General features: G+C 37.7%; 1 protein-coding gene across 2 annotated transcripts in view; it reads left to right on the top strand.

Annotated features, from left to right (window-relative positions):
* PRDM6 (PR/SET domain 6) overlaps positions 1–25868 on the top strand; it is a 73340-nt gene that overhangs the window by 36577 nt on the left and 10895 nt on the right. For both annotated transcript variants that reach the window (XM_052701132.1, XM_052701133.1), the window contains 3 exons: positions 10511–10638; positions 14127–14251; positions 17356–17698. In XM_052701132.1, coding sequence (XP_052557092.1) covers positions 10511–10638; positions 14127–14251; positions 17356–17698 — 596 coding nt within the window. The remainder of the gene's footprint in view (positions 1–10510; positions 10639–14126; positions 14252–17355; positions 17699–25868) is intronic.

Genomic DNA, 25868 nt, shown 5'->3' with positions numbered 1-25868 from the left:
TCGTTTCTGTTCATTGACGTCTGCGTGCAAGAAATACCGGCACTCATCTTCAGTGCACCTTTTCATCTGCTTTCTGACCCTGACTCCAGCCCTCCAGTAGCTGCACTCTAAGCATTGCCATACTGCTTTTCTCAGAACCTTACCATCTCACAAATTTGTAGAAATAATACGGCACAGACATTTTTTTAACATGAAAACATGGCAACGCAGTTTGTGCAGCCATTACTCATTTGTTTTATGAGGAATCTCAAGCTTAGTTTATCATATACTTTATTACTTGACCTTTTAATCATCATCTGGGGAACTTAGCATTCCAGACATTCCAAAATATTCTAAACTAAAAATATCAGTGCGCCTCATTATTTAGAACTCACAAAGGAGTTAAGTATATTTCCTAAAATATGTCATTTTTACTGAAATTCCTCATTTATGGGGAGATCTCGAAAACAAGACATTTATAAAAGAACAGAAAGTACTGCCTATGGAGTCTCTACTGTACCAGTGGGTAGATGTTCTGCTGAGATAGATGTTCTGCATTTCCAGCATAAAGACAGCCTCTACCCATATTTGCTTACAATATCAGAGTGGAGGTAAACAATTGGTGCACAACAAATGCTATGAACATCCCAGCTGGAGGATCAAGAAACAGTTTAAGTACTTGCTGTAAGTCATATGGGAAACATTTTTCAGAGCAGGAGCTGAACTCAGACATCATCTGTGGAGTAATTCCAGTATCTGAGCAGAGGTTTTTAATGCCATTCTAGGCCCTGGAAAGCATCTAAGACATCCGCATAGGAGTGACAGGTAGGGTACAGATCTAAAGGAGACCTGCCTGCCTTCTGGATCAGTTGTTCAGAGCTGTCAGAAACAACAGTGAAAACTGATGTTTAGATCCCTGAATTTAACTCTTTCACCCCAGTCCTGATCCATACATGCCTCAGTGGGTCAGTTATGCTAGGCTCTTGTCACAGCAGAGTAATACTTGGCATGTTCCCTGAAAGTGAGGTTACTGGAAGAAAGCTTTAATTTCAGAGGGAAAGGTTGATTTTTTTGTTTGTTTTTATTTTTTCCCCTCATATTTTACAAGTAACTTGTTTTTCCTAGTTTGATTTTACCACAGGACTGAGAGTATCTCTTGGAGCTGTGTCATTGAGAAGCTATTTATATATGTAAACCCATCCTTAAAGAGCCTCTGAGAACTTTAAAACATCCTAAAGGTAAAGAAAGGAATGACTATCTCCAAGTGCCTCAGAGTACTTTGTACTTCTGCACAAATAAAATCCTTAATCTAGCCTGCTTGACAGTGTTAAATGACACATGTTCTATGTGTGATACTTCAGTTTGTCTAAAAATATCCCTATGAGCACTGAAACTGGAATTGATAAATCTAAAATCCTGCCTGGAAAAGCTAATTTTCACACAGACACATCTTCATGCACAAAGCTATGAAAATGCAGCCTGTGAGCATGTTTTCAAAGTGTAGTCAGCAGAAGTTGCAAAAGCTCTTGTGCTATCAGCTTTCTCTTGGTCAGAAGCAAGGTAAGCCCTGAGTCAAAATGGAGCAAGTGATCTTCCTCACTCTCCCTCCATCTTCCTAATTTCCAATGTCTTTTGATTCAGAGTGTTTTTTTTAAGGTCACTGAGCTATCAGTTAGTCAGCTTCAGAGCAGAGTGTATCTACTCACCTGTTTCAGCCTGAAAACTCAAAAAACTGATGAACTTGAAGCTGAGTGATGTGATTTTGTGCATCCTGGACTTAGATGCTGTCCACTGTCACATTATTTCCCTGGTGGCTATTTTGACCTTTAATTCTTTGCCCATCTGGATAGGTTTATTTACTGTAGGGAAGTAGGCTGAAAGAACATCTCAACTGAATGAGAGAGGACCCTCCTGGAGCTTTGGGTTGCTTGCAGAAGAATCAAAAGTTATGAAACAAGCACTTTTTAATTTTACTTAGTAATGTTCAGAGGCTTTGATAGGCAGCAGGAAGCTGCCTAACTTGTCACTAACTTGCAAAGGAACCAGTTGTGTTTTCAGGGACACTGGGGTAACAAAGATCATCCACAGTAACTTTTTTGATTGTCTGGCTCAGAAAGTGATCTTAGGAATGTTATTATTGAGTAAGATTTCAGGTAAGAGAATGTTCAGCATCAGACCCTTTTAATCTCCTTGTAAAAACTTCTCTGCATGTTGGAATATACACCTACAGCTGACTGGTGTGAGATTCTTTTGTTTTTGTTGCTTCTCTGCTTTTAAACAACCTATTTTTTTAGTTGTCCCCTCCTCCCCTCCTTTTTTTTTTAACATGGATCTCTGCATGTTTAGGCTGGATTGGCAATACTTTTTCTTTTCATGTTCTATGCCTGATGGAAATGGGCCTGCAGAGAAGTCTATTGCCCCCTCACCCCCATATTCTCCTGCTACCACGGCTCTGCTACCAAGCAATCTGTCCAGCTCACTGCGATCCGTACCTGGAGTGCCTCTGCTTTTTCAGTCATATATTGGAGCTGTCATGTGGAAAAGCAGACTTTGCGTGTTATGTTAGTAGGTACACCAGGGGCATTCCCTCTTTTCAAATTATTTTGCATGGGTATGTAACTCTAAAACTTATCCGTTTCTCTCTGTGCTCTCCTTTCTCCTATCCTGCTAAGTCACTACTGCCTTTGACAAAGCTCAAAGTGATCGAGAAACATTTAGATGTTGTACTCAGGGACATGGCTTTGTGGGGAAGTATTGGTGGTAGATGAATGGTTGGACTAGATGATTGTGGAGGTCTTTTCCAACCTTGCTGATTCTACATCCAGCTTCACATGTACATCTTCTTTTCGATGTCCTCCCCTTTTTGTCCTGTTGATAGATACTGCTGGTGTGCATTGTGTGTTATGCTTCCCTGTTCCAGGGTCAACATGGATTAGAGTTAAAAAAAATTGTTGAGGCTTTACTTAGAAAAACAATTCAATCAAGTTGGCATAATCAGCAGTGCATTGCTCTCATGGCACATTCTGGAATAATGCCCCAGTCCTCCAACCGCTTACACAGATGCTTGATTTTATGCATGAGCAGTCCCATTGAGATCAATGGGACTACAACATGTGCATAAGTGTTTGCTGGACTGGGGTCTAAGTGTGAGATGAAGCCTTTCACCTAGCGCAGACAGTTCAAAACAATGTTTATAGTTTCATATGCTATAATCCTTTGAGAAACATTAAATCTAAATAGCTTTTAATATTTGTTGGCAAGTATTCTCTTTTATAAAATTTGCTAGGTGATGTCGGCTAGATTGGCTGCCAGGATCCATTTCTGTGTGTTTTCACGGAGAAGTTGCATCTCAGGGAGTGTATTGCAATGCCAGCAAATGCTGGACAACATTTTACTACAGTTGTGACTTCTGGTATTTCTTCCTTATTCTCTTACTTCAGATCTCTATTCTGTTTGCAGTTCATCCCAGTTCAGAATGCTTCACTTTAGTTAAAAGCATTGGGAAATGGACACTGTTTCTTGTGTAACATAAAATTTTCAAAAGCAAAACCGTTGTTTAAATGAAATTCAACATTTTTCTAAATGGCAACAAAATATTTGCAGGTTATTTAAAAAGCTGAAGCACTTCAAGGTCAATGATCAGTTATGGGCATATTTATTTCACACACACATATAATCTGTAGTAACTAGCTTTCAATAACTACATAATGATACGCTGTTCTTATTTCATCGTAAGCCAAGAAGCTTAGATGTTATCCATATCACAGATACACATATATATACGTATATATTTATATAAATCTGCCCATAAAGAATCTGAAGGCGTATTTTAAGTGTCAAAACAAATCAGTTAGACTTATCAAGCAAGGGAGAATATGAGAAGCTTTTACAGCTAATGCCTTTCCACAATAACATCTGTACAGATAAAAGGGAACCTGTCCAAACGTTTCCACTTATAGTAAAATGAGATTGCTGACATGTGTACTACCATTTCTTCGTACCAGTTTTATGTGTGTAGTTCACTGCTACAGATTCAATAATATTTATTAGGCATCAAAGTTAGAGTTATATGATGAGCAGACATTTCTTTATACTGTCCAAGAATAATTTGCTTGTTTAATGTACAGGTGATATAAAATACAGTATGTCATTTACAAAGTACTGCAGTCTTTGAGATAGGCTTTTCATAAAGGATGTGATTATATGATGTTATTATTATCTATCAACATCAGTGTTTCTTTTTGGTTGGGCTGTGCTTGGAGAATTTTCCACGCATTACCATTTGCTTCTGTTTTTCATTATATTTCTTATTTTCTTTTATACAGAGAGACTAAGAGTTGTTCTTAGAACATTTGCTAAATGGTCTGACCAGGTCACCAAGCTAATGAATGAAAGGAGTAAGATGTGGCTGCAAAAGGCATAAAGACATAGCTTTCTCATTCAGTGTGTAACAGTGAGAAGATGCTTATTCAGAAGCGCCCACCTCTAAATCAGATGCTCAGAGCATGTAAAGTCTGAAAGCATTCATTATTTAAACAGCTGTTTTAATCAAACATGAATGCAGTTGCAATTTGATTTCGTGCTTAAACCATGCTTCTTAAATGTAATCTATTCAGTAAATTTTGTTAGTTGTTTTCTGTCTTTCAGTTCTCTCAACTAAAGCTCTCATTAACTTTTCCAGTTTTTTGGATAATGAGATCCTTTGACAGTGTTGATTCCAAAGGGAGCTGGGCACTGACACGCAGAATCCAACCTAAACAACTAAGTTATCACGTCATGCATACAATCCAGTTTGTTTCCAGCTTGACATGGTTAGAAATGCTAACAAATAAATAATGTTTATGTGTCATAGTAAAGACTGGAGTCCATTGGCATTTTGCTCAACAGTCACTGCCTTAGTAAACCAAATTACTGTGCATTTGTATGTGTCAATCTCATGATTGACATGCTGTTTTGTCTCCTTTGGAACAGAATTAACCTTCTTTGTCATTTATAAGTTGGCTGTAGAGCTCTTGTCTACCAACAATATGACTGAATGCTCTCTACCAGTCTATTACTGAACTTTTCTTACAGCAGTACTCTATGCCTGGGATGAATAAAAATGCTAGAAAGCAAACTAAAAACAAAAAAAGTCCAACCAAACAAAAAACCCCACACCAGCACTAGTAAGAAGAGGAACAAAGGTAAACGGATGTAACCTTCAGTGGAAACAGAAGTGGAACTAGCCCAAAAATGACCATGTAGGCAAAGAAATCGCATGCCTTAGCTTCCTATAGCTTCCCCTTTTCAAAAGTCTGAGTGACTGATGGACTGAGAAATATGGATTGAGCGATTGATCTGTTACAGGCTCTAGAGAGGAGACTGCACCAGGGTTTGGGGTGCATTGTAGAGATTGTCCTCCAGTTGGTGGTTCTGACAAATGGACATGTGGAGGGCTGCTTGTCTCCTACGAAGTGGCAGTTACATCCCACATTTATCAAAGACTGCACTTTTTCATATTTTTTAAGCTCTTTTTTTTTTATGCAGTTATTCATAGAGGATATTGCAGTATTGTTACTATCAAAAGCACAGGCTCACAGTATTGAGTTTCACACAATGTAGACACTGTCCAGTTCTAATGTCCAGACTAGTAAAGAAATTTTCACTTTTACTGTGGTTTGTATGTTCATACATTGTTACAGAAAGAATAAAACTTGGATGGATGCTACCATCTCTGACATATCAGACTGTTTAATCACAACCATCTTCTCTATGTTTCCAGTAGTTTGGAGTACACCTGTGGTTTTTAGCTGTTTAGCTGGTGATTTATGAAAGGGGAATTATTAACTACAGGGAACATGTTTTAGCGTGGGGTTGGACTTGATGATCAGTGATTCTGTAGTTCTGTATGTACTCAGCAGAAGTGCTCCCTTGCTGTCCTCACTCTTTCCACTGAAGTCAAAGGTAAAAGTTATTATGGGAGAAAAAGACTAATGCTGAGTGATTGGGAAATCCTGTGATCTTATGCATTTGATGTCAGAAAGAATAGTAGTGAAGAGCAAAAAGCAGGATCCCTTGGTATTGTAAGAATTAATTCTTGCATGTTTTGTGGTTTCTTCACATCTTTTTCAACATCTTGCAGCAATAAAAAAATAATTAAAATAGTTAATTTTAGAATACAAAACTGTATACAAAGAGAAACTCCACTTTCAGGACTGGTCTGCCTGCAAGAAAAATGAGAGGTCAATTAAGTTGTACACTAACACCTTTTTTTATCTGATTAAGTGGAAAAATAAAATGCAGGCAGAATTTCAAAAGACACAATCCTTCACCAGGCCATGGAAAGAGAACAAAGGAAAGCAAAAGATAGAGAGGAACGAACTCCAATGAACTGACCACTTCTCCTCTCCCTGTCTCTTCTGTGAAATTGTTTTAAATTGCTTCACAGCTTGGCTTTCTCTGTGGCTGAGCAATTACATCCAGGCTCCGTTATCCCAAAATTCTGTGACATCTATGCCGGCAAGTGGTGCGACAGTCTTTAGTGCTGGAATCATATTTGTCCCCATCTGTCCAAGTTAGGCAAGAAGCAACACTGCTACCTCAGTATTGATCTGCGATTTCTCAGAGCACTGTGCATTATCCATTATGCAACTTAAATCTTACATGGTCCAGCCTTGACTTGGTATGTTGCCAGTGTGACAGATGTTCCAGAGAGTGCTGTTTATTTTACCTAATAATAGCTGTTCATAGTTTTTAGACCATTGTGTGAGATGCTGCATGCTTTAGAAATTTTGTTACTATTGTCATTATATATCGCTATCGTCTTTGGCACTGCAAGCTTAAGTATCTACAGCTTCTAACCTATCAATAATCAATCCAATAAGTAATGAATACGAGCTGTTCACACTGAATTTATTTGTGCATGCAAATAGAAGACGAAACTGACCAGTGCCAGTGCGTTGGATCCTAACTGCTTTTTCCCCACTCTACACAGTTGGCACAGTGAAACAGCAGTGGCAACCTGTAAAAGATTTTGTAATTAGAGCATGCATCTCTGTATCTATGTTCTGAATGCTGTTAGTAATATAAAAAGAAAAGAAAAAAAAAAAAAGGAAAAAAAAGGGAAAAAAAGGTTGCTTTCTTGGAAAATGAAGCTCTTTTTTTTGTGATTCTGAAATTTTGGAATAATAGTACATTCTAAGTATATTCTAAGTCATTCTAAGTCTTTTGATATGTAACATGTTAGAAACCTATTAATAATCAGTGAGCCTACTAAGAAGTAAATTAATTAGATGAGAATTACTAAGAAAGAGCAGCAAGCATGTCACACAGGAAGGCGAGTGCAGTCTTTTTTTGTCAGACGCGTCTCTGCCTGTAGGCTGATGCACTGCTCAGACCTGGAACAGGCCATATACAAAATATCTTAATGTGTTGAAACATTTCAGGCACAAGCAAAACCAACCAACCAACCAAAAATCTCCCTGAATGCTCATAAAAAAACAAAGCCTAGTAACTTCCTGCAGTCAGAAGGGGGGAGAGATCCAGTAAGCAGCATAGGTAGCATTTGCAGGAGTAATCAGAGAAGAAAAATGCAGTAGCTAATTTTTTTCCCCACAATTTAGAGTAATGACTATTGTGAGATACATGTATTCACCACAGGGATTTGTGCAAAAGATATTTTATTTTGCCCTGAGACTCCTGCAGTGCATTAAAAGTTATGCCAGAGTAGATCAGTGCAGTGATCTGGTGAACGAGCCAAAGATTTTCAGTGAATTTGGCTCCTCACGGGATTCTACAGTGGGTTTTTTTGTTGTTGTTTTTATTATTAGTCACTGTGAATGTTTAAATACATATACATGTGTAATGCAGAAGCAGATGAGTGTGTCCATCCATGTGGTGTGCTATAAATTCGTGTTCAAAACTTGTGCTTGCAGGCTTACTTTTCCTCTTTTATGGCAAGCCATTATTTGCTCACTCATGATGGCTTCTTCATGCACAGATGTACTGTTTGCCAGATGTAGACAAATACAAAATTACTAAGCATGGTGCATGATGGTAATATGAATAATAACCGTAGCAGTTAAGTTTTTCCAGATCTGAATTAGATATTTGTAATTGGACAGGTAGACACAATGTAGTGCTGATATTTTCCTTTCAGTGACAAGGTGTCTGCTTTATAGCTGGATTTTCATTCCTGGAACAACAGTACTAAGAGTGCTGCAGGTCAGAGTTTATAAATAGTATTTAACTATCTAGTTTTACTTGCAATGTCAGTAATGTCCCTTAGGAACAAAACACTGTCACTGGTGTAAGAATACTTGCAAGAATAAAGCATTTAGAAACAGTTTTCATAGGAATTTAGATGAAGCATTTGTAGCACCTTCTATCCCTTTCTTACAGCCCTTGCAGTTGATTCAAGGTAACGGAAAAGGTGATAGCACCTCCCAGCCATGGAAAGCAGAGCCATGGAGTGTTTTTCTCTTTGTTATTTCTATTTTCTCCAACAGAAAACACTGGTATGCCATGGGATAATGCTGAGAGTGATGAAAAAATGATGATCTAGAACCTGGTCTAGACCCAGCAACATCTCCTGTGTCCTCCAGGTCATGGCCTGAGAGAGCTCAGTTTCTGTGTTTTTATGACAGATTTTTGTTTCTCATGTCAGCTCAGGACTGTCCATCCACACAGAGTTCTGTGCAGGTTCCTGTGCGTCTGGACATGGCTGCCAGTACTGACTATGGCTGTTTGTCTTTCTTGTTTCACAGAATTTGGAGATTGGGAAGCTATCAACTCTTCATTGGTGGAAATTGCCTTTTGCCTCATGTTAATCTATGGTAGTAAGCACCTTGTAAATGAATAGATAGTAAACACTGTGCAGAAACTTTTTGGGTAGATATTGCCAAAATGGTTGCATCCAAACACTTAATCATTGTTGTTGGTTTTGTTTTTTTTTTTTTCCTTTTCATCCTCTTTGATGGCTGGTTTCCTGTATAATTTTTCAACTTCCATTACAGAATTTTATTGCTTAGCCTACTTTACTCATATAATCTGAGAACATTAGCATGTTTACATAACAATAGGTCCCTGCTGGTAATCAGCAAGCTACCATATATTTAAAAAAAATGAACCAAGTCACCAGTATTGGAGTGTTTGCCTATGGACATTCCTTCTGTTTTCCCCGATTTCGTCCCACTGCTCAGCATCTTCCTTCTCTGTAAACTTTATTTCCCTCTCTCTCATGCCATAGCAATATATAAGTAATCTCTGAGTACTTCAGATCCCTCTTAGTCAAGAGAAAAAGCAAGGTAGATTCCTGAAATGGAAATTCTTACATGGGGAAATAAGGCTCTGGATTCAGGTTACATTGTATGGATTTGTTCGCACCATAGAAAAATCACATTTAATATTTCAGAAATATCGAACACCTTCACATGATTTCTGAGATGATGTCTCTTGACACTGAAATAGAAATGCAGGATTGTTAATTTGCTTCCACTACAGGTGTTCAATTCAGTACAATAAATATTTTTCATCTTCAATTTGCAGGTTAGTACTTTCAAGAAAACAGTTAGAACTTTCAAGAAAAGTTAGGCTCATAGAATTTCAAAAGGAAAACTTCAGGGTGGATGGAATTATTAAAAAGATCTGAAGATGTGATTTGCTTTGGATAAACACCTAATTGCTCAGATGCAACTTTGAATGTTAACAGTAACAGGTTAAAAAGCTTGTGAGATCCTGTGCTTAGGAGCAGCACTTCCTAGATTTCATTTTTAATGATACTAGGAGGGCAGCTGTGCACAGAATATGTATCTTCACATTTCAGCTCCTTCAGAGCAGCCTTAATCTTCGAGTTCAGAGGGAGCAACCAGTGCAGAATAAAGAGGTATTATTGTCTTTTTAAAACATTACCCTAAGTGACTCTCACATCCTTGGCAGGGCTGTCATATTTAGGGAAACTCTTATTCCCTTCGGACTGATTTGCACTGACTACTTCAAAACATTATATGTCTCCAGAGAGTTTCTAAAGGTGTCTTCAATTCTTTTTCCTTCCAGTCTCCTTTGTTTTTGTCTGATTAGTCCTATACCTCCCTTATGTGCCACGTGAGGTTACTGAAGTACGTGTGTTCTTGCTGCAACTGAGATGAAAAGGAAGGAATGCTTGTTTGGGGATTACTACTGGCCCTTGCTCAGATGTTCTAACCATTTAAATGCAGGCTTTACATCCAGATTTTCTTGTTTATCTGGCAGTTCATTATTTAAGGCCAGCCTGTCAAAATAGGTTAAATATTCTTTGGGAAACATGGTCACATCTTTGAGACACCACAAACATGTTTAATACAAAAAGATTGGCTTGATAAAAGAAACATGATAAACTTGCATCTCCTAAAATACTTTTCTGCTGTTCCATGTAGATTTCTAAAAGCATCAGTATGCAATGACAAATCTCAAGGCAATAAATTCCTGGAAAAGACACAGAGAGAAACCAGCAAAGCAGTGAAAATGATTGCTGATGATTTGTTCTAACTACTTGACCTTGTGACCTCTTCCCCAGATATATGACCAAGATGGGACATTGCAGCACTTTATTGATGGTGGAGAACCCAGTAAGTCAAGCTGGATGAGGTACATCCGATGTGCGAGGCACTGCGGGGAACAGAACTTAACTGTGGTTCAGTACAGGTAAAGCGTGTTTCAGTTTACTCAGTGCAACAAAAGAAGAAAGTTCATAGTGAAAATTCAGATTGTAAGTGTCACTCATACTCTTACTTTTGATTGCAAAGGCAACGGTAGGGCTTTTGTGAATGTGCTCTTCCAGGGCAATAATAAAGCTGCAGAGTGTGGTGAAGATGGGTTCAACTTTGGTTGCCAAGAGCTGAGGCCATGGCAGTGCACACATCAGACTGTTGCTCCTGGGTGCCCTGTGTGTGCCAATAGCATGCTGCAGGTGAGAGGGAAGGGGTAAAGGAAAGAGCCGCTGCAGAAATTAGGTTTTCGGGGAGTCAGCCATGATGCACGTGTGCACCTAGGGCTGATACTTGGTGTGCACCTGCTGGCCAAGGCTTCTAGCAGTGCTTGGGCCCGCTGTGTCACCGGTTAGAGAAGGTCACTGTGTGGAGAAAATGTACAGGATTTAATTCACATCTTACTTTACGCTCGCAAACAGACCCAGAAAACCTAGACAATGTGTTGCATAAATACATGATCTCAGTTATAAACAAAACTCTTGCCTCGGAATCAGAAGCAACTGCTTGGCCTTGTTAAACATGATAGGAAGCACATCAAAGAGCAGCCTGTGTTTGCCAGCCACAGTGTGCAATCCTGATTTTGGCTAGTTATTTTAGAGAGTGGAGTTTCTTTTCCTTAGGAGGAATCTTAAACTTATTTAAAGTATCTTTAAAATTAAAAATAAAACATACAAAAAGCAAACTAAAATTAAACATATATAAAGGTTGATTTTCCCATAGTGTTCCAATTTAGCAGTGGTAAAATTTTTCAATTGCATTTTCTGCTTTTTTATTCTCTGGCCAGTTGACTAAATAACGCCTCAATTAAAAAAATAACAATCCTACTTATACACTACAAGTATTTTATTATACTCCTAAATATCTGATAGTTTGAATCCTCTCAGATTTTAAATAAACACAGAAGGCAATGAATAAAGATGGCTATGATGAAAGAATGTTTTTGTAGGTATCTTGTGAACTATTTCTCAGTGTGGTGGTGTGTGTGTGCACATAAGTATATGTATAAAGATATAAAAATGTGCGTATGTATGTATATATAGATGACAAACCTAAATGAAACATGAACATGAGAAAGTCATTCCACATCTGTCAGTATTAAGTGGATTTTACAACTCTCCTTTCATGGTGGAGTTTTTTACTTAGAGTTCCCTCTGTTGATCTGTTTTTGATTACTTCAGATCTTTATAAAATGAACTACAAAAACACAATTTAAAAAACTGGCATCCATCACCAGTGACTGCATCCAAGTGTAAGAAAATAGAAAAGTTGGACACTGAAAAACCAGCCTAATTTTTATTGTACATGGACGTCCTCCTCACAGAAAGTCAGCTGGTTTAAATTCATTCTGTTATGATTTGTAATATCTAAATGGAATTTTCTTCAAAGTGCTCTTGATTGATTGACCCTTAGCTGAACGTTTTGTTTTTATTTTGAGGCTGACAATAATGTTTGTTGGCATGTGTTCTGCTTCAACTGCGTTGGGACGCCATGAAGCTATCTTTATGAGTCATCCAACCACAATACTAAATACATGTCAGCAAAGGAAATATTATCCGAAAAGGGAAAAATCCCTTTGATGTACTTCAGCATGCAGAGATTTCTGCGAGTTTTGGAAGCTCTGCACGCTTGTAAGGAACGGTGTACGCTTACACTTTTTTTTTCCGGCCTACTCCGTGCCTCACAGACCACCCATTGCTCAAAAACAGTTCTGCTCTTTCAGCGGCAAAGTGTGTCATTTGGTTTTTAGCACATTCATTTGCTGGGCTGCTGTGTTTATGTTAAGGGAAGCCAAACTGAGAGATGAAATGTTACAAGGGTGAAGTACAAAGTAGACTCAATTTTTCTCAAGTTAGGAGATGCTGGTAATTTATAGAGCGGCTCCAATTTTCATTTTTATGTAACAGTGGAAAGAATTAATGAAATGTGCGGCGCTGAGCAGAAGGAGAGGGAGAAGAGGAGAGGAGGAGGAGGGAAGGAGACACAAAAGGGAGAGTTTTTGTCAGATATTCATAGAACGGCAAGAAAACCATTCTGCTTAGCCAGCAGTGCCCTCCTGAGACAGGGTGGCAGTAAGCGAGGAAAATAACAAGATAAATGAAATTTTTGCAGCTGCTAGTAAAATATTGAGAATCTGCACTTTTTTATTGATCTTTATGATCCTGTTGCCAAGAGCCACTTTGCGGTGACAAAACATGTTGACAAGTGCATATCTCACTGCCATGAAAAATGTGGTAAAGGATTCTCCTTATGTCTGCAGTGTTATACAAGGAACAAATTGCATTGCTACAGCCAATTCTTTATAGAAAGTCTGAATTTAAGGCCTACCACCCTAAACACTTTTATCTTGAACTTCAGGCTAACGTTTGTAGCAATTCTTCACTGAGAAAACCAGTTGAGGCCTAACATTTTTTTTGGTGGTTTATAGATGTTTTTCTGCCTTACATAAGCTGTTATAAAAAATGGTCATTTCTTAGTACTTTGACTGTATCATTTTGGTATGTAATCCTTCAGCCAGAGTGGAGTGTTCTTGTATATATCGAATTTCCATCCATCTCATGTGAGGGTGCTTTACTGTTCTATGTGAAGCCTAGGGGAAAAGGCATTACAAACTGATAACATTTTTATTTCATCTTGTGCCCGATTCTAATCTGACACAGCTTTAGTCCCTATGTAAATTTTTTCGCAGTAGAATTGTCACTCTGAAGCTATTTATACCAGTACAAGATCAGGATAATGCTCTAGCTTTTTATGCTACAAACTCCATTTTTTTTCTCTTTTATTTGGCCTAGGAATATCCAGTCTTCCCACAGAGTGAGGCCACAGTGTTGATGGTAACCCTAATTTATACTCACAGAAGGATCATCCATGTCTTCCTCCCACTCCATTCAGAGGAAGATTTCTGTGGCTGCATGTTCAGATTTACTCTGTTTTTGGATTTCCCTAAGCTGAAGTCTGTTTCACCCAATAATCCAAGATCTCTCTTTTTGGTGGCATATATGGCTGTTATGAAAGAACACGTCGCACCATATCAAACTTCTGCTAAAAGAACATTTATTTATTCAGATGAAAAGCATTGCCATTTATTTACTACTAAAATATGTTGACTTCAGCTTGGATAGCAAATGCAAAGCTATTTCTATGGCTTAAATCACAGAACTGTGTGCACCCTGATCATAGTGTTGAATTTCTAAAATCACTTTGATACAAGGTTGCAAAAATAATTTGTTAACCTATCCTACAGGTTCTGAACAAAGTCCTTCAATTATAATAGAGTCAGTTTTAAAATAATTGGTAAGAAGTTAATTTAGTTATCTGAAGAAATGTTCAGAACAATTGGTTTCTACTGTAATACTGCATATCACAAGAGTCTTCTGTTTTTAACTGAGGCCTTTTTTATTTTTCTCTCTCTTTTCTTCTGTTTAGATCAAATATATTCTACCGGGCTTGTGTAGATATCCCTCGTGGCACAGAACTGTTGGTGTGGTACAATGACAGCTACACATCTTTCTTTGGAATCCCTCTCCAGTGCATTGCACAAGATGAAAATTGTAAGTTTGTTCTGCTTTTCTACACGCACAATCCATACTATACGCACAATCAGTTTTATTCCTTGAGTATTTTAAGGTATATTAAAACAAAATGACTATGTTTTTAGCAATGCTGATGTACACAAAATAAAAACCTTGAATCTGGTACACTTAAGCTGCTCAGCATCATGGTATGATTATCCAAATTATCTGAGGGGTTTGTGCAGATAATTGTAGATTTCTTACTGTGACTGCCCCTGCTTATTTAATAGTGTGTGAAATTGTTCTTCTTCTAAGTGATTCACCACTACTTTATTCTTCACTGATTTGTTTGACCCTCGCCATTTGTCATCGGTTCTATCACAAGAGTCTGCCTAGCCAAAATAATAAACTGTTGCAGGTTCATCAGCCCTCTATTAGTGATCCTCTTCATTCCACAACACTGAGTATATTGAGAAAAGCTTTGTTTGAGTGATTGTAGATATGAGTTTCTTCTGCTTAAAAGGTAAAAGCTCAGTACAAGTTAAGTAATCTGAAATGACAGTGAACTTCCATCTTGGCCATCTCTATTTCTGATCATTCTTCTACTTCTTCTGAATACTTAATTTTTATTTCACTAGGAATCATCACACAGTTACACAGGTAGTTTGTAACACAGACCAATTGCAATCTAGTGCTGGATACCTGCATCTGTAATGGAATAAGGTGCTCCAAGCACACCCTCCAGTTTGACTGGTTTTTGTGAGGTACCTGATTAGAGGTGCAATCAAAACCTTTATTCTGTTTTCACATCAATATGCATCTAAATGGTGGGAGAAACTAGTAACAGTTGCTTGGTTGGCTTTGGTCTAAAGTGACTTCATGGCTGCCCATATATAATCAATTATATGGATAATGTTTTTTTTTCTATCAAGTAATTGCATACTTAAACAACTATTCTAAAATGAACTCACATCTTCTAGCAACTTAAGTACTGAAGCATAGAGCAATAAAACAGTAAGATAGCAGGGATTAAACTGTCAAAAATAAACATCCTGTTTCATATTGAGTTTTCAAATCTGTTGGGCTTGAGAGGAGTTTAAAAGAAATTAAATTACTGGCAGTAATGTTTGCTGATAAAACTCACGCTCTGCAGTGTACAATGTGGAAATATTATCTTTTCTTTCATGAGCTGAAGCTTACAAAACTTTTATTTAAATAGCAAAGCATTATGGTTAAAATATATAAATATTGTCACTTGCAATTTTGCTGTGAGAGAACTTTGAGTTTCATCTTCAGACTGACTGACAAGTCTAGATGAAATTAATCTCTGAGCACAGAGCCAAATGTAGCATCTGTATGACTTAAGTGTTGCTTAAACCCTCAGACAAGACTTCTGCAGGTCTACTGCATAGAGGTATTTACACTTTTAGAGCAAAATCTGCCTATATTCTTTAGTTTTTAATATCCTGATCTTATTGTTTCCACGGACTACTATGAAAACAATAAGAAAAAAAGAAAAAGAAAAAGGAAAAGAAAAAGAAAAAGAAAAAGAAAAAGAAAAAGAAAAAGAAAAAGAAAAAGAAAAAGAAAAAGAAAAAGAAAAAGAAAAAGAAAAAGAAAAAGAAAAAGAAAAAGAGCTACTTCTTGTGTGAGGATGCTGAGGGAAAATGAAAGCATACACATCACCCCTTGCACTGAACATTTGTAGAGGTATGAAAGATGCATTATATCTCAAAACTTGAAACAGGCAGCTCCAGAAATCAGGCCCTCATATACTCCAGGGGAGAATACCATGGGAAGGACCTCAACTTCAGTAAATAAAACAGCATGTAATTTTACAATAATAGGGTTATTGTTATTGAGAAAAGATAGTAAAACATAACTCTTTGAAGTAACTGATGTTATATGAGATATTACCATAAGTTTGCATTACAATTTTATTGTGTATTAAATAATGTTGGATGATTCCAACTCACAAATAAAATTTGAATCTCATATTTGCTCTTAGAAATCTATTGTAATAACCTACTTAAACAAATCTGCAGTTTCTAATCACCTGTTTAATTAGGTAATTTGTACCTGTGTATACATGTATAAGCACTTTTGAGTGCAACTAAATATGTGAAAACATACACAGATATGTTCTCATAAGTATACAACATTTTTAATTTTAAGATGTCCATTAAAATGTCATGTCATGAAGCTGAGCCCACAAAGATTAGAAAGCATGAGAATGGGCACAGCTGTCCTGAGCAATGCCTCTTTTTGCACAGAGCTACATTCACTCTCCCATTAGCTGACTCCATTCTGTCCATAAGTCTTGTTTCATTCACTGCATGATCTAGATGGTACTGAAGGAACATGGCAGCTGTTCAGCTTTCTTTATTTGTTAAGCCCTGCTTTCCTTATCATGTAATATCCAAATTCAATGTTAAGTCTCTTGTTTGTGAGCGCAGTGTACTGCGTTCACAGCTCCAGTATCTGAGCACCTCACAAGTCATAGTTAATCCCTGAAATAGTTAATCCCAGAAATTGATGCATAAAGATATCTCTACATTTACTTCGCACTGTTTCATGTTAGTCTACATGCTATTAGCATTAATTAGACACGTTGTCGTGAAGCCACTGGCTTTATGTTGTACGACAGTTTGAGACGTAGTAACATCCTTAGTGGCTGCGCACTGAGCTCGTAAGGGATCTATCAGTGTTGTAGGTATGCAAACCCTGTTTTATTTCAAGGAACATCTATGGTTTTTCCCCACACTTTCAAAATTCATGCTTGTCTGTGGTATAGCAATTACATGTGCGGACTGCAACGTGTAGAATCAAAGCATCAAAAGTACAGAAACGCATTCTTTAAGATGACAATCACTTTTATGTAATCAATGTTTATCACAGTCAGACTTTTCTGAGTGCTTTCAGTCCCAGACAATTATTTGCATGAGCTCTCATTCCAGTGTCACAGAATCAGCATCATCTGTTCAGCTCACTGTCTCATTCCTCCTTTTTTTCATCGTTAAAATAAGAGTTTAACTCTAGTGTGAAGAAAATGGATATTGGTATTTTTTGCTGTCTCCCAATACTGTGTAAGTTTTAAAAAGGCTTTAACAAAGATCTTACTTACTTTTCTTGTTTTCTCCCAGTGAATGTCCCTTCGACTGTAATGGAGGCCATGTCCAGACAAGACACCCTACAGCCATTTAATAAAAGTAGCAAACTATCCCCTGCCACTCCACAGCGATCTGTAGTATTTCCACAGACTCCGTGCAGCAGAAATTTTTCTCTCCTGGATAAGTCTGGGTCCATCGAGTCAGGATTTAACCAGATCAGTGTCAAAAACCAACGAGTTCTTGCAAGCCCAACTTCAACAAGCCAACTAAATTCTGAGTTCAGTGACTGGCATCTTTGGAAATGTGGGCAATGCTTTAAGACTTTCACCCAGCGGATCCTCTTACAGATGCATGTGTGTACGCAGAACCCCGACAGGTAAAACCAGGCTTTCTTTATTTCTGTATCTACTGATAGCCAGATCCACTGCTTTATTCTTTTATCACACTGTTATCATTTCCAAAACTGAACCATTATTAGGAGGAGCTTGTACAACATAATTCACCTGCAGCTCTGTGAAGTAAGCTGATAAAAACCATTGCCTGACTTCACCATTTGTAAAAACATTTGGTGCCTAAGTGTACAGATAAAAGGAAATAGCTAAGGATATAATCTTTTTTTTTTTTTTCAGAATGGTTTGGTACATCTATTGGAGGCAGCAAAATAGAAGGAGAATTTATGAATATCATAGAAGGAAAAATGAGGTCAAGATAATTAAAAGTCTCTCTGTCTTCCAAAGATAATCTAACTTGCTGCTCAGTGGCTGTCACAGTCATTTCAGGGTTCACCTATAGTGTGCAATGTGTATGAACTTAATTAAGTACTAAGAGGTAATGAATTGGAATTTTTTGCTTAGTACTATTTTTCTTCAGAGCATGCAAACCATAAATTGTGCAAAGCTGTCAAAAGGAAATACCTAGTCTACTAGTGATGTGGAGGAAAACAGATGCCACTTATTCAATAAACTAATATCCACACAGAAGAAAAATGTTGACTAGATACCTCAGAGTCAAAGTTGGTTTGAAAGTTTGTCAATACAGAATTTTATGGCCGTGAACTGAGGATGAAATTTAGCTGAACAAGTGAATTAAAATTTCAGGTACTCTGACCGGTGGCACAGTAAATATAATGGAACCATTATTTACGAATCAAAGCTGGTTTATTTGACAATTTTGATAGCTGGCGGGACAAAAGACAAAAATCAAATTAATTCAATAAATAAGGCTGCCCAAGTTTTGTCTCTTCTTCAGCTACAAAAGGGTTTGAACAGAACAGCTAAATCCCTCGGAGATTATTCTAAAAACAGCATTTAATTGTGAATTACATTTAAACAAAACACTGTAGAAATAGTTAGCTGTGAGTCTCCTTGTGAATGTGCTTGTGTCTGTCTCTTTGCATACTTGGTTACCTATGTATGTGTACACACTGAAATTATGACTATGGATGTATTGGCACATAAATCCAGTTTTCCAGGATGACACTTCAAGCATGAAAAATTCTATTCCATACAAATCTTCATAGAATTTGAAGAGTCGATTGTGTCGTGGCTGCAAAAACATTTCAACATTTTCTTATTCCAATGTCTTCTGAATATCATGCTGGTCTTCACAAAAGTAGGTGCTACACTGAGGAAGCTGCAGGACACAATGGTCAATTTAATGCCCCAATGTAAGATATAGGTCCTGAAAGGTCCAGTCTCCCAAGTTTCACAGACTTCTATGTTTCCAGTATAAAGCACTGTAAGCTCACTACAGAGCAGAAAATGCTGCATCAGGTCTAGAAGGGGTTTGTTATTCAGTTCCACACATACTGTCTCAGCAATTCATCGAGCTACATGTGAAGACTAGATTTCATCCTTTCCTTTGCTTGAATCTGCGTCTCCCTTTATAAGGTACCAAGCTTAGGTAATAATGCATGAAGAGTCTCTTCTAATAGAGCTCTTTTTCAATCTAAGGGGCACTTAAATCTTCATTTTTCTAGTGAGAACACCTGAAGATAAGTCTAACAATTAGCACTGTCATCTTGGAGGTGAGAGGTTTGGCCTTGTTATTCTATTTTCTTTGAATTATTTTGTGACAAATGTATCTCAGAACACAGAAGTATAACTCCTCCCTTTTGAAGTGAACACCATTATTGGTAGGTTACTGTCTTTCCATCTTGCTTCTGCAGTGCGTATCTAAATTCTCCATGTAATGCAGAACAGATTCACTCAGCAATTGCAGGGCGTTGTTTCCTCAGAATATCATAAAACATACTTGCAAATAATCTAGATCAGACAGTAAGGTGGTAGCAACGTGGGAAGGATGATAGAGGAAAAGAAATGGAGATTAGTTGGTAAGTGAATACTGCATCAGAAGTGTTGAAAAGTAGAAACTTATAGGAAGATTTGAATCTTACTACCTAAGGCCACATTTTCAACATTCATGCTAGCTAATTCTTTGGCTAGTTTGTTTTTTTGAATCTGTTCTTAACAGAAATTTGTACATGGTATTATACAGAGAGTTCTGAACCTAGCAGAAGATATGAGACAAACTTAGGATCAATCTGCTGCACAAAAACAGTCACTGTGATGTTATGTTTTGTGACAAAGGCATTTCCTCTGTGCTGAAGAATGGTTTGCACCTCAGTCTTCTCATGGAGAGCCAATTGTGTACATTCCTTGTGGAGGCCAATTTCATAATGTCTTCTTTGTTCTAATCAAGCACATCTCAACAAAAGTGTTGTAAAAACATTTTGTATGAGCTCTTCTGTGACCAAAATGATACAGATCTGTTCAAGCTCATTGCATTTGCATTACCAGAGTAACAGTGCAGATCCCAGCTGTCCTAGAATATGGTTTCTCATATTCCTATTTAGGAATCATCACATGCTCAACTTACATCCTGGCTACCCTTCTGTTGATAAACAGGTGCTGGCAGATCAGCTACACAGTGGCAGGGAAAGAGTTGCCCTTTGTTTCTTAAGTGTACAATATTTCTCTGGATGAAAAATTTCTGAAGTGCAGTACAAGATTTACTAGAGTCAAGAAAATAGGGTATGGTTTGTGAAGGCATACCTGCCTGCTGGCCTGCTGGACACAGCTCTCTGACTGGTACTTCCTCACCAATATCTGCAGCATTGCTCCTGCTGATAAACAGCTCCCCATTTATTGTCAGCAATTTGTGAGCACACCAGTCATTTTGTCTTTGATATGACTGAAGCAGCAGGGGCTGTCTTTTATAGGAAATGGCCTCAGACTATCTGTTCTGGCTTTGTGTTTGTTTTTCAACAATGCTGATTACCTACAACATGAGGTACAGGGAAATCTTCTTTGAATTTGAACAGGAGTCTCATTCACGGGCAGAAATTTGAGGACAGCAGGATATCTGAGGTTTGAGAATTAAAAAGAAAACATCCCAAAACCAACAAAATTTACCAAACCTTAAAGCCACTTAGATTCAGAAAACATCTGAATGGGAGCAGGGTAATAGATAGACATAAAAAGCCACAGATATATTTATTTCTGTTAGGCAGTGGGGAAAAAAAAAAAAAAAAAAGCAGGGTCCCATTTGAGATATAAATGATTTATATAAATAAATATAAATTTTTCGAAAGAGATGAACCCAAAATAGGCAGAGTTTTCAAGATCATCAGTGTTTGTTATTGTAATTGAGATTAAAATTAACTTCTGCTACTTCTGTCTTCCCACTGAGGTACAACTTAGCCCATTGAATGTTTTACAGTTCTTCTTGGAAGCTAATAGTAAATAGAGATGGAGGAAATTAGGAAGACGAAAACTTAAATCCATCTGAGTTCTGAGGCATTTCGTACTTTTTTTAAGGACTGCCCAGGCAGAAGTACTCTGAGCAACTGTTCTATGAAGCAGGAGTCACAAACAGATTTTCTCCTCAGGTTTCTGTTTGTTTATTTATTTGTTACCGTTGTCACTGTTGCTGTTGTCTATTGCTTTGCATTTTTTCCCCTGCTGCAGAATTTTCCAATGACACTATCTGGGGGGCTGCAGAAAGGGACATGGAGAGGCCTCTGAGCAAAGTGACTAATTTAGTGTGTGTATATATATGATATGATGTGATATGATATGATATGATATGATATGATATGATATGATATATATATATATCACAATCACTTTTTCTGACACAGTTTCTTCTAACAGCTTACTTCTTTCTCACTTGACTACTGCATTCAGTGTGCACTGTTGCTGGGTAAGGCAAATGTCTCCAGTTCCCGGGAGCTAACTTGTGGCACCATTTCTCATACGACTTGTACATTTGTGTGATGTTTGTTTCTGTTGATTGTCAAAGTATTTAATCTTGACAATTTGAGGAAAAGCCTTCTCTATATAATTGTGACTGTGACTGATTAATTGAGGATGTCATCAGACGCTCTCCATTCTTGTTTATTCAAAAGATCTTTTCATATGTGCACTCTTGGTTTATACCTCAAAATTAAATTGCGAGAGTTTTGTTTCATTTTGTTTTTAAAACAGGTGCTTGACGTTTTAAATTATCAATTTGAAAGGTCTTTTTCTCTAAGACCATGGACCAGACCATTCTGCTTTTATCCTTTTCTTTATAGGTTCCATGTCTTTGACCTTGATGCTCGCCCCACGTCCACTAATTAATTCAAACATCTCCCGAAACAGACAAACAAAAAGTAAATGTGATCAAGAGTTGTCTATTTCTGTTTATAGCACGGCTATGGAATATTGCTCAATTAAAGTAAACATCATGCTGAAGTTAATGCTTGTTCTTGCATAATCTTTTCACAAAGGTTCACAAACTCCCAGTACTTGTAGTTAATAATAACAAAGCGTGCACCGAGCAGCACCTCTCCCTGACAGCTTCAAAAGTCTGACAACACTCACTTGCTCTGACTTTCTGGTTGTGTTAGCCCTTCCGCAAACATCTGCAGAGGCAACCCGAGGATCCCCGCTGGGCTCGGCTCCCCACACGCGCTGACGCGGTGCGCGAAGTGCTTGGGGCTGCGGCCTTGCTGCGTTAGCAGAACAAGGCAGCAGCAGAGCACGCAGAGCTGGGCCTGCAGTTACTGTCAGTAGCTTCTCATGGCCCCTCTGGTGCTGGGTATGCTGCAGTCTGCAGTGCTCTCAGGATCCGCTTTGTTCGCCTGCCTCTGAGGTCAGCTTGCTAGAAGATCTCCCTCTGAAACGTCTTTTTACTAGGAAAGCTGTGGCCTAGCTCCTCTGACTGCAGCTCCCCACTGCTGTTACTGCACGTTGTAGAGATACATGGATTCTGGTTGTGAAAACGTTGCTTGCAGCATTTCAGCATGCCTTGCTTTCACTTCCACTACAGGTTGTGCTCTGACAGCTTCCCCTCCCTCACCATGCAGCCCTGCCTGGGGTTCAGCCGTGTGTGCTGCCAATGGCTGTGCCACCACAGCGCCCAGACAAGCGCTCTGATTCCTTCTCCTTAGCTCTTAAGAAAGAGGAAAGCAGTTTCAACTGCATATTAGTCTCTCAGTTTGTGATTTCTGGGATTTTAAGATGACAGCAATGTGCTAGTTTGTCTCCCTGATGTGACAGCCTTTCAGTGATAGAATTACTGGTATTCAGGAGTTCACTATCAATAGAAATTAATATCTTAAATATTGCACTGGCATTCCAAGTAACCTCTGACAACAGCAAGTCTGGTTATGAAGAGGCCTCACTGGAAAACAATTCGTTGTAAAGGAAAGAATCTGAAAATTTGGTGGAAAGTAATTAGAATATTTTTCAAGATCATAATAATTCAGCAGATCTTTGATTTATGATTTAGAGTATATGTTTATATTGGCTGGATGCACTGAGATCTTGGGGCTGGAAAGAGCACTGTTCCAGTGGAGGAGCAGTAAAAGGCAATAGTTGGAGGGATAAGTTGTTCTTACTAAATCTAATCGGAATCAATTTAAATGTACAGTTGTCTGTTAGCGGCTAGTCCAGGTGCAAAAAAGTTTATTTTTCTGTGGTTCCCTCCTAACATGTTACCTACCTTCCACACAAAGCATGGTCTTTGGTAGCTTTCAGTGAAACTCACAGAGAAACGTGGATTTTGTACTGGTCCTGTACAAGATTTCTCCTAGAAAAATTAAGATCTAAAAGTATATGGCATAAAAAAGTATATCACCAAATGGCAAAATTGTTTGAGGGATTTTCTAAATTGGGAAGCAAAAACTGCTCCTGACTGATTTCATTTTGAAAATGTAACTTGAGAACCTTGGAAAAGCTCAAAATTTAAATCTCTACAAATCCTGAAAACTGCTACATTACTGGTATCCTCTCCTGAATTTCACTTTCGTGTGCCATCATATAGTAAGGAACTGAAAGATTATACTCTCAAGAAAATGCAGATTGATGCTACATGGCAGTAAAGCTACATAACTGATTGATGGTCCATGGGGTCAATGACAAGTGTAATTTTTCTAACATGAGAGGTTGCTTCTAGGTAAGTAGATATCATTCCTTTAAGCTCAGACAGGAAGACAGAGAACTAGGAAAATATGTAGGTATGTGATTAATGAAAAACATTAGAACTGCTTTTGATGGCTGTCAGCACAGCACTTTCATCAGTACGTTTCTGTACATCAGCTCAGCTGTCCTTAAATGTCCTTAACATTCTTAAAAATACTAGATGAGAAGATTTTGATCAGGCTTGAGTTACATCCACAAGATAGAAAAACAGACAGATGAAAAAATCCCAAACTGCGTTGCTCCTGATAATGATAGTTGAATAATTTTATAGAAAAAAAATCATTTATTCAGATAGTCAGCATGTGCTGTCAAGCCCCAGTACAGCTCTTTCATCAAAATGATGACTTCCATGCCTGCAGATCGCTCTATGCAGCTACCTGCAGGTAGGTAGGTATGCAGGCTTTTGCACATCTATTTTGCTTTAACATTAATTGTCTGCAACATCAGTATACAAGCCATGCTTGTATTCACCTGCACACCTTGGAGCTCAGGAAGGTATGGTATGTTCTCAGTAATTCCAAGGGAACCAGCATTTCTGATCCGCGACGACAGTCCAGCTAGCAGCACATCACTGCAAAAACAGCCTATGACAATCACTGTTTTTGCCACTGTGCCCCTTCTCTTTCAGTCTGCAGCCCTCTGGTGTACAGAGATCACCATTTCAATTCAGTGTCCCAGTGCAGACCAACGTGATGGCAGAAAACATAACTGTTACATCAAAGACAGCCCTGCACTGCCCATGTCAATGTACTCACTGAACCGAGCATTGCTCATGTTCAGTCCTTCTGCACCAGTTTAAAAAACAACAACTACAAAAAAGTATTGATTTCTTTTTTTTTTTTTTTCTGCCAGGAAAATTTTCTGAGTGAAATGGTTACCAAAGGGGAAAAAAAATAACTTTTCTACTTATTGAATGCCTTTGGAAAAATACTGTTGTATGCAAAATTTATCAAAACTTGGTGTATTTGAATCTCTCTATTGCATAAATTACATATGGCATTTCAGAATTGTTGCTGTACTGCAATGCCTATATGGGCTTTCCTTTTAAAATGAGCTATTTAATGTGTCATGTATCGAGTTTGAAAAAATTACTTACTTAGCCCATTTGATTCTTAATCAGAATCATATGTGTATAAACTGGAGAAATATATGACCTAAAAAAGTAGGATAACTTTTTAAATAGCTGTTCTGCCAAGAAAGGGATGAATGGAAAAAGACATAGTCTAAGTGATATAGCAGTAGGGCACCTAAAAGACATAGTCCAAGTGATATAGCAGTAGGGCACCTTTTACACATCTCTTTGTCTTGTACATCAGCCAGTGAAACTGGTTCCGAGTATACAATATATACTCATATCCCTTATAAAAAAGAAGCTTGTTTTGAGACAGTGTAGAGAGCAAAAAGATTATTCTTGGTACCATGATGTTCTGTGATAACTGGTTGAGAATTGTGGCAATCTAAGTACAAGTTACGTTGTGGCTTTTCACAGTATGAAATTAATCACATTGACTGGTTAAAAAAAAGGGAAAAAAAAGAAAAAAAAGATTAATTGGTTTTATATCGTCTTGTATCATTTCTTGTGGTAGCTGTTAAAAATAGATAACCAGGGGCTAATAGATGTTAATGGTCCCTTTCACTATTAAAAAATCAATATTTCTTGGATAGTGCAAATTTTAACATGTTCCTTTTGCTTAAAAGTTCCTGATTTGAAGATTTCCTTACAAATAAGTCTGCATTTACATACCATATTTGTTTTGCTAGCATTTGAAATTTCATGTCAAGTTGGATAAATACATTTTGTGTAAATTAACCATAGTTTTGCAGAAAGAAAACTAGAAAACACATAGCTATTTGTCTTCCATTAAAGAAGTAGGTATTCTGCACACAGCATCTTTTTCTTAAAATATGATTTTGTATACATTTGTGTAATTTTCAAAGGCTGCATCATCCTGGTTAAGTAACCTATTCACAGCTTTTATATATTTATTTCAAATTTGTTGGAAAGCACCTAGGTTTTCAAATGCAAGTAGTTAAAATTGTAAGCTATTGAGTTATTGACCAATACTGAGTTATTAATCA

The sequence above is a fragment of the Tympanuchus pallidicinctus genome, unplaced genomic scaffold, assembly GCF_026119805.1.
Source record: "Tympanuchus pallidicinctus isolate F22 unplaced genomic scaffold, pur_lepc_1.0 scaffold4, whole genome shotgun sequence".
Classification (NCBI taxonomy): domain Eukaryota; kingdom Metazoa; phylum Chordata; class Aves; order Galliformes; family Phasianidae; genus Tympanuchus; species Tympanuchus pallidicinctus.
This window is presented reverse-complemented; position numbering and strand designations above follow the sequence as displayed.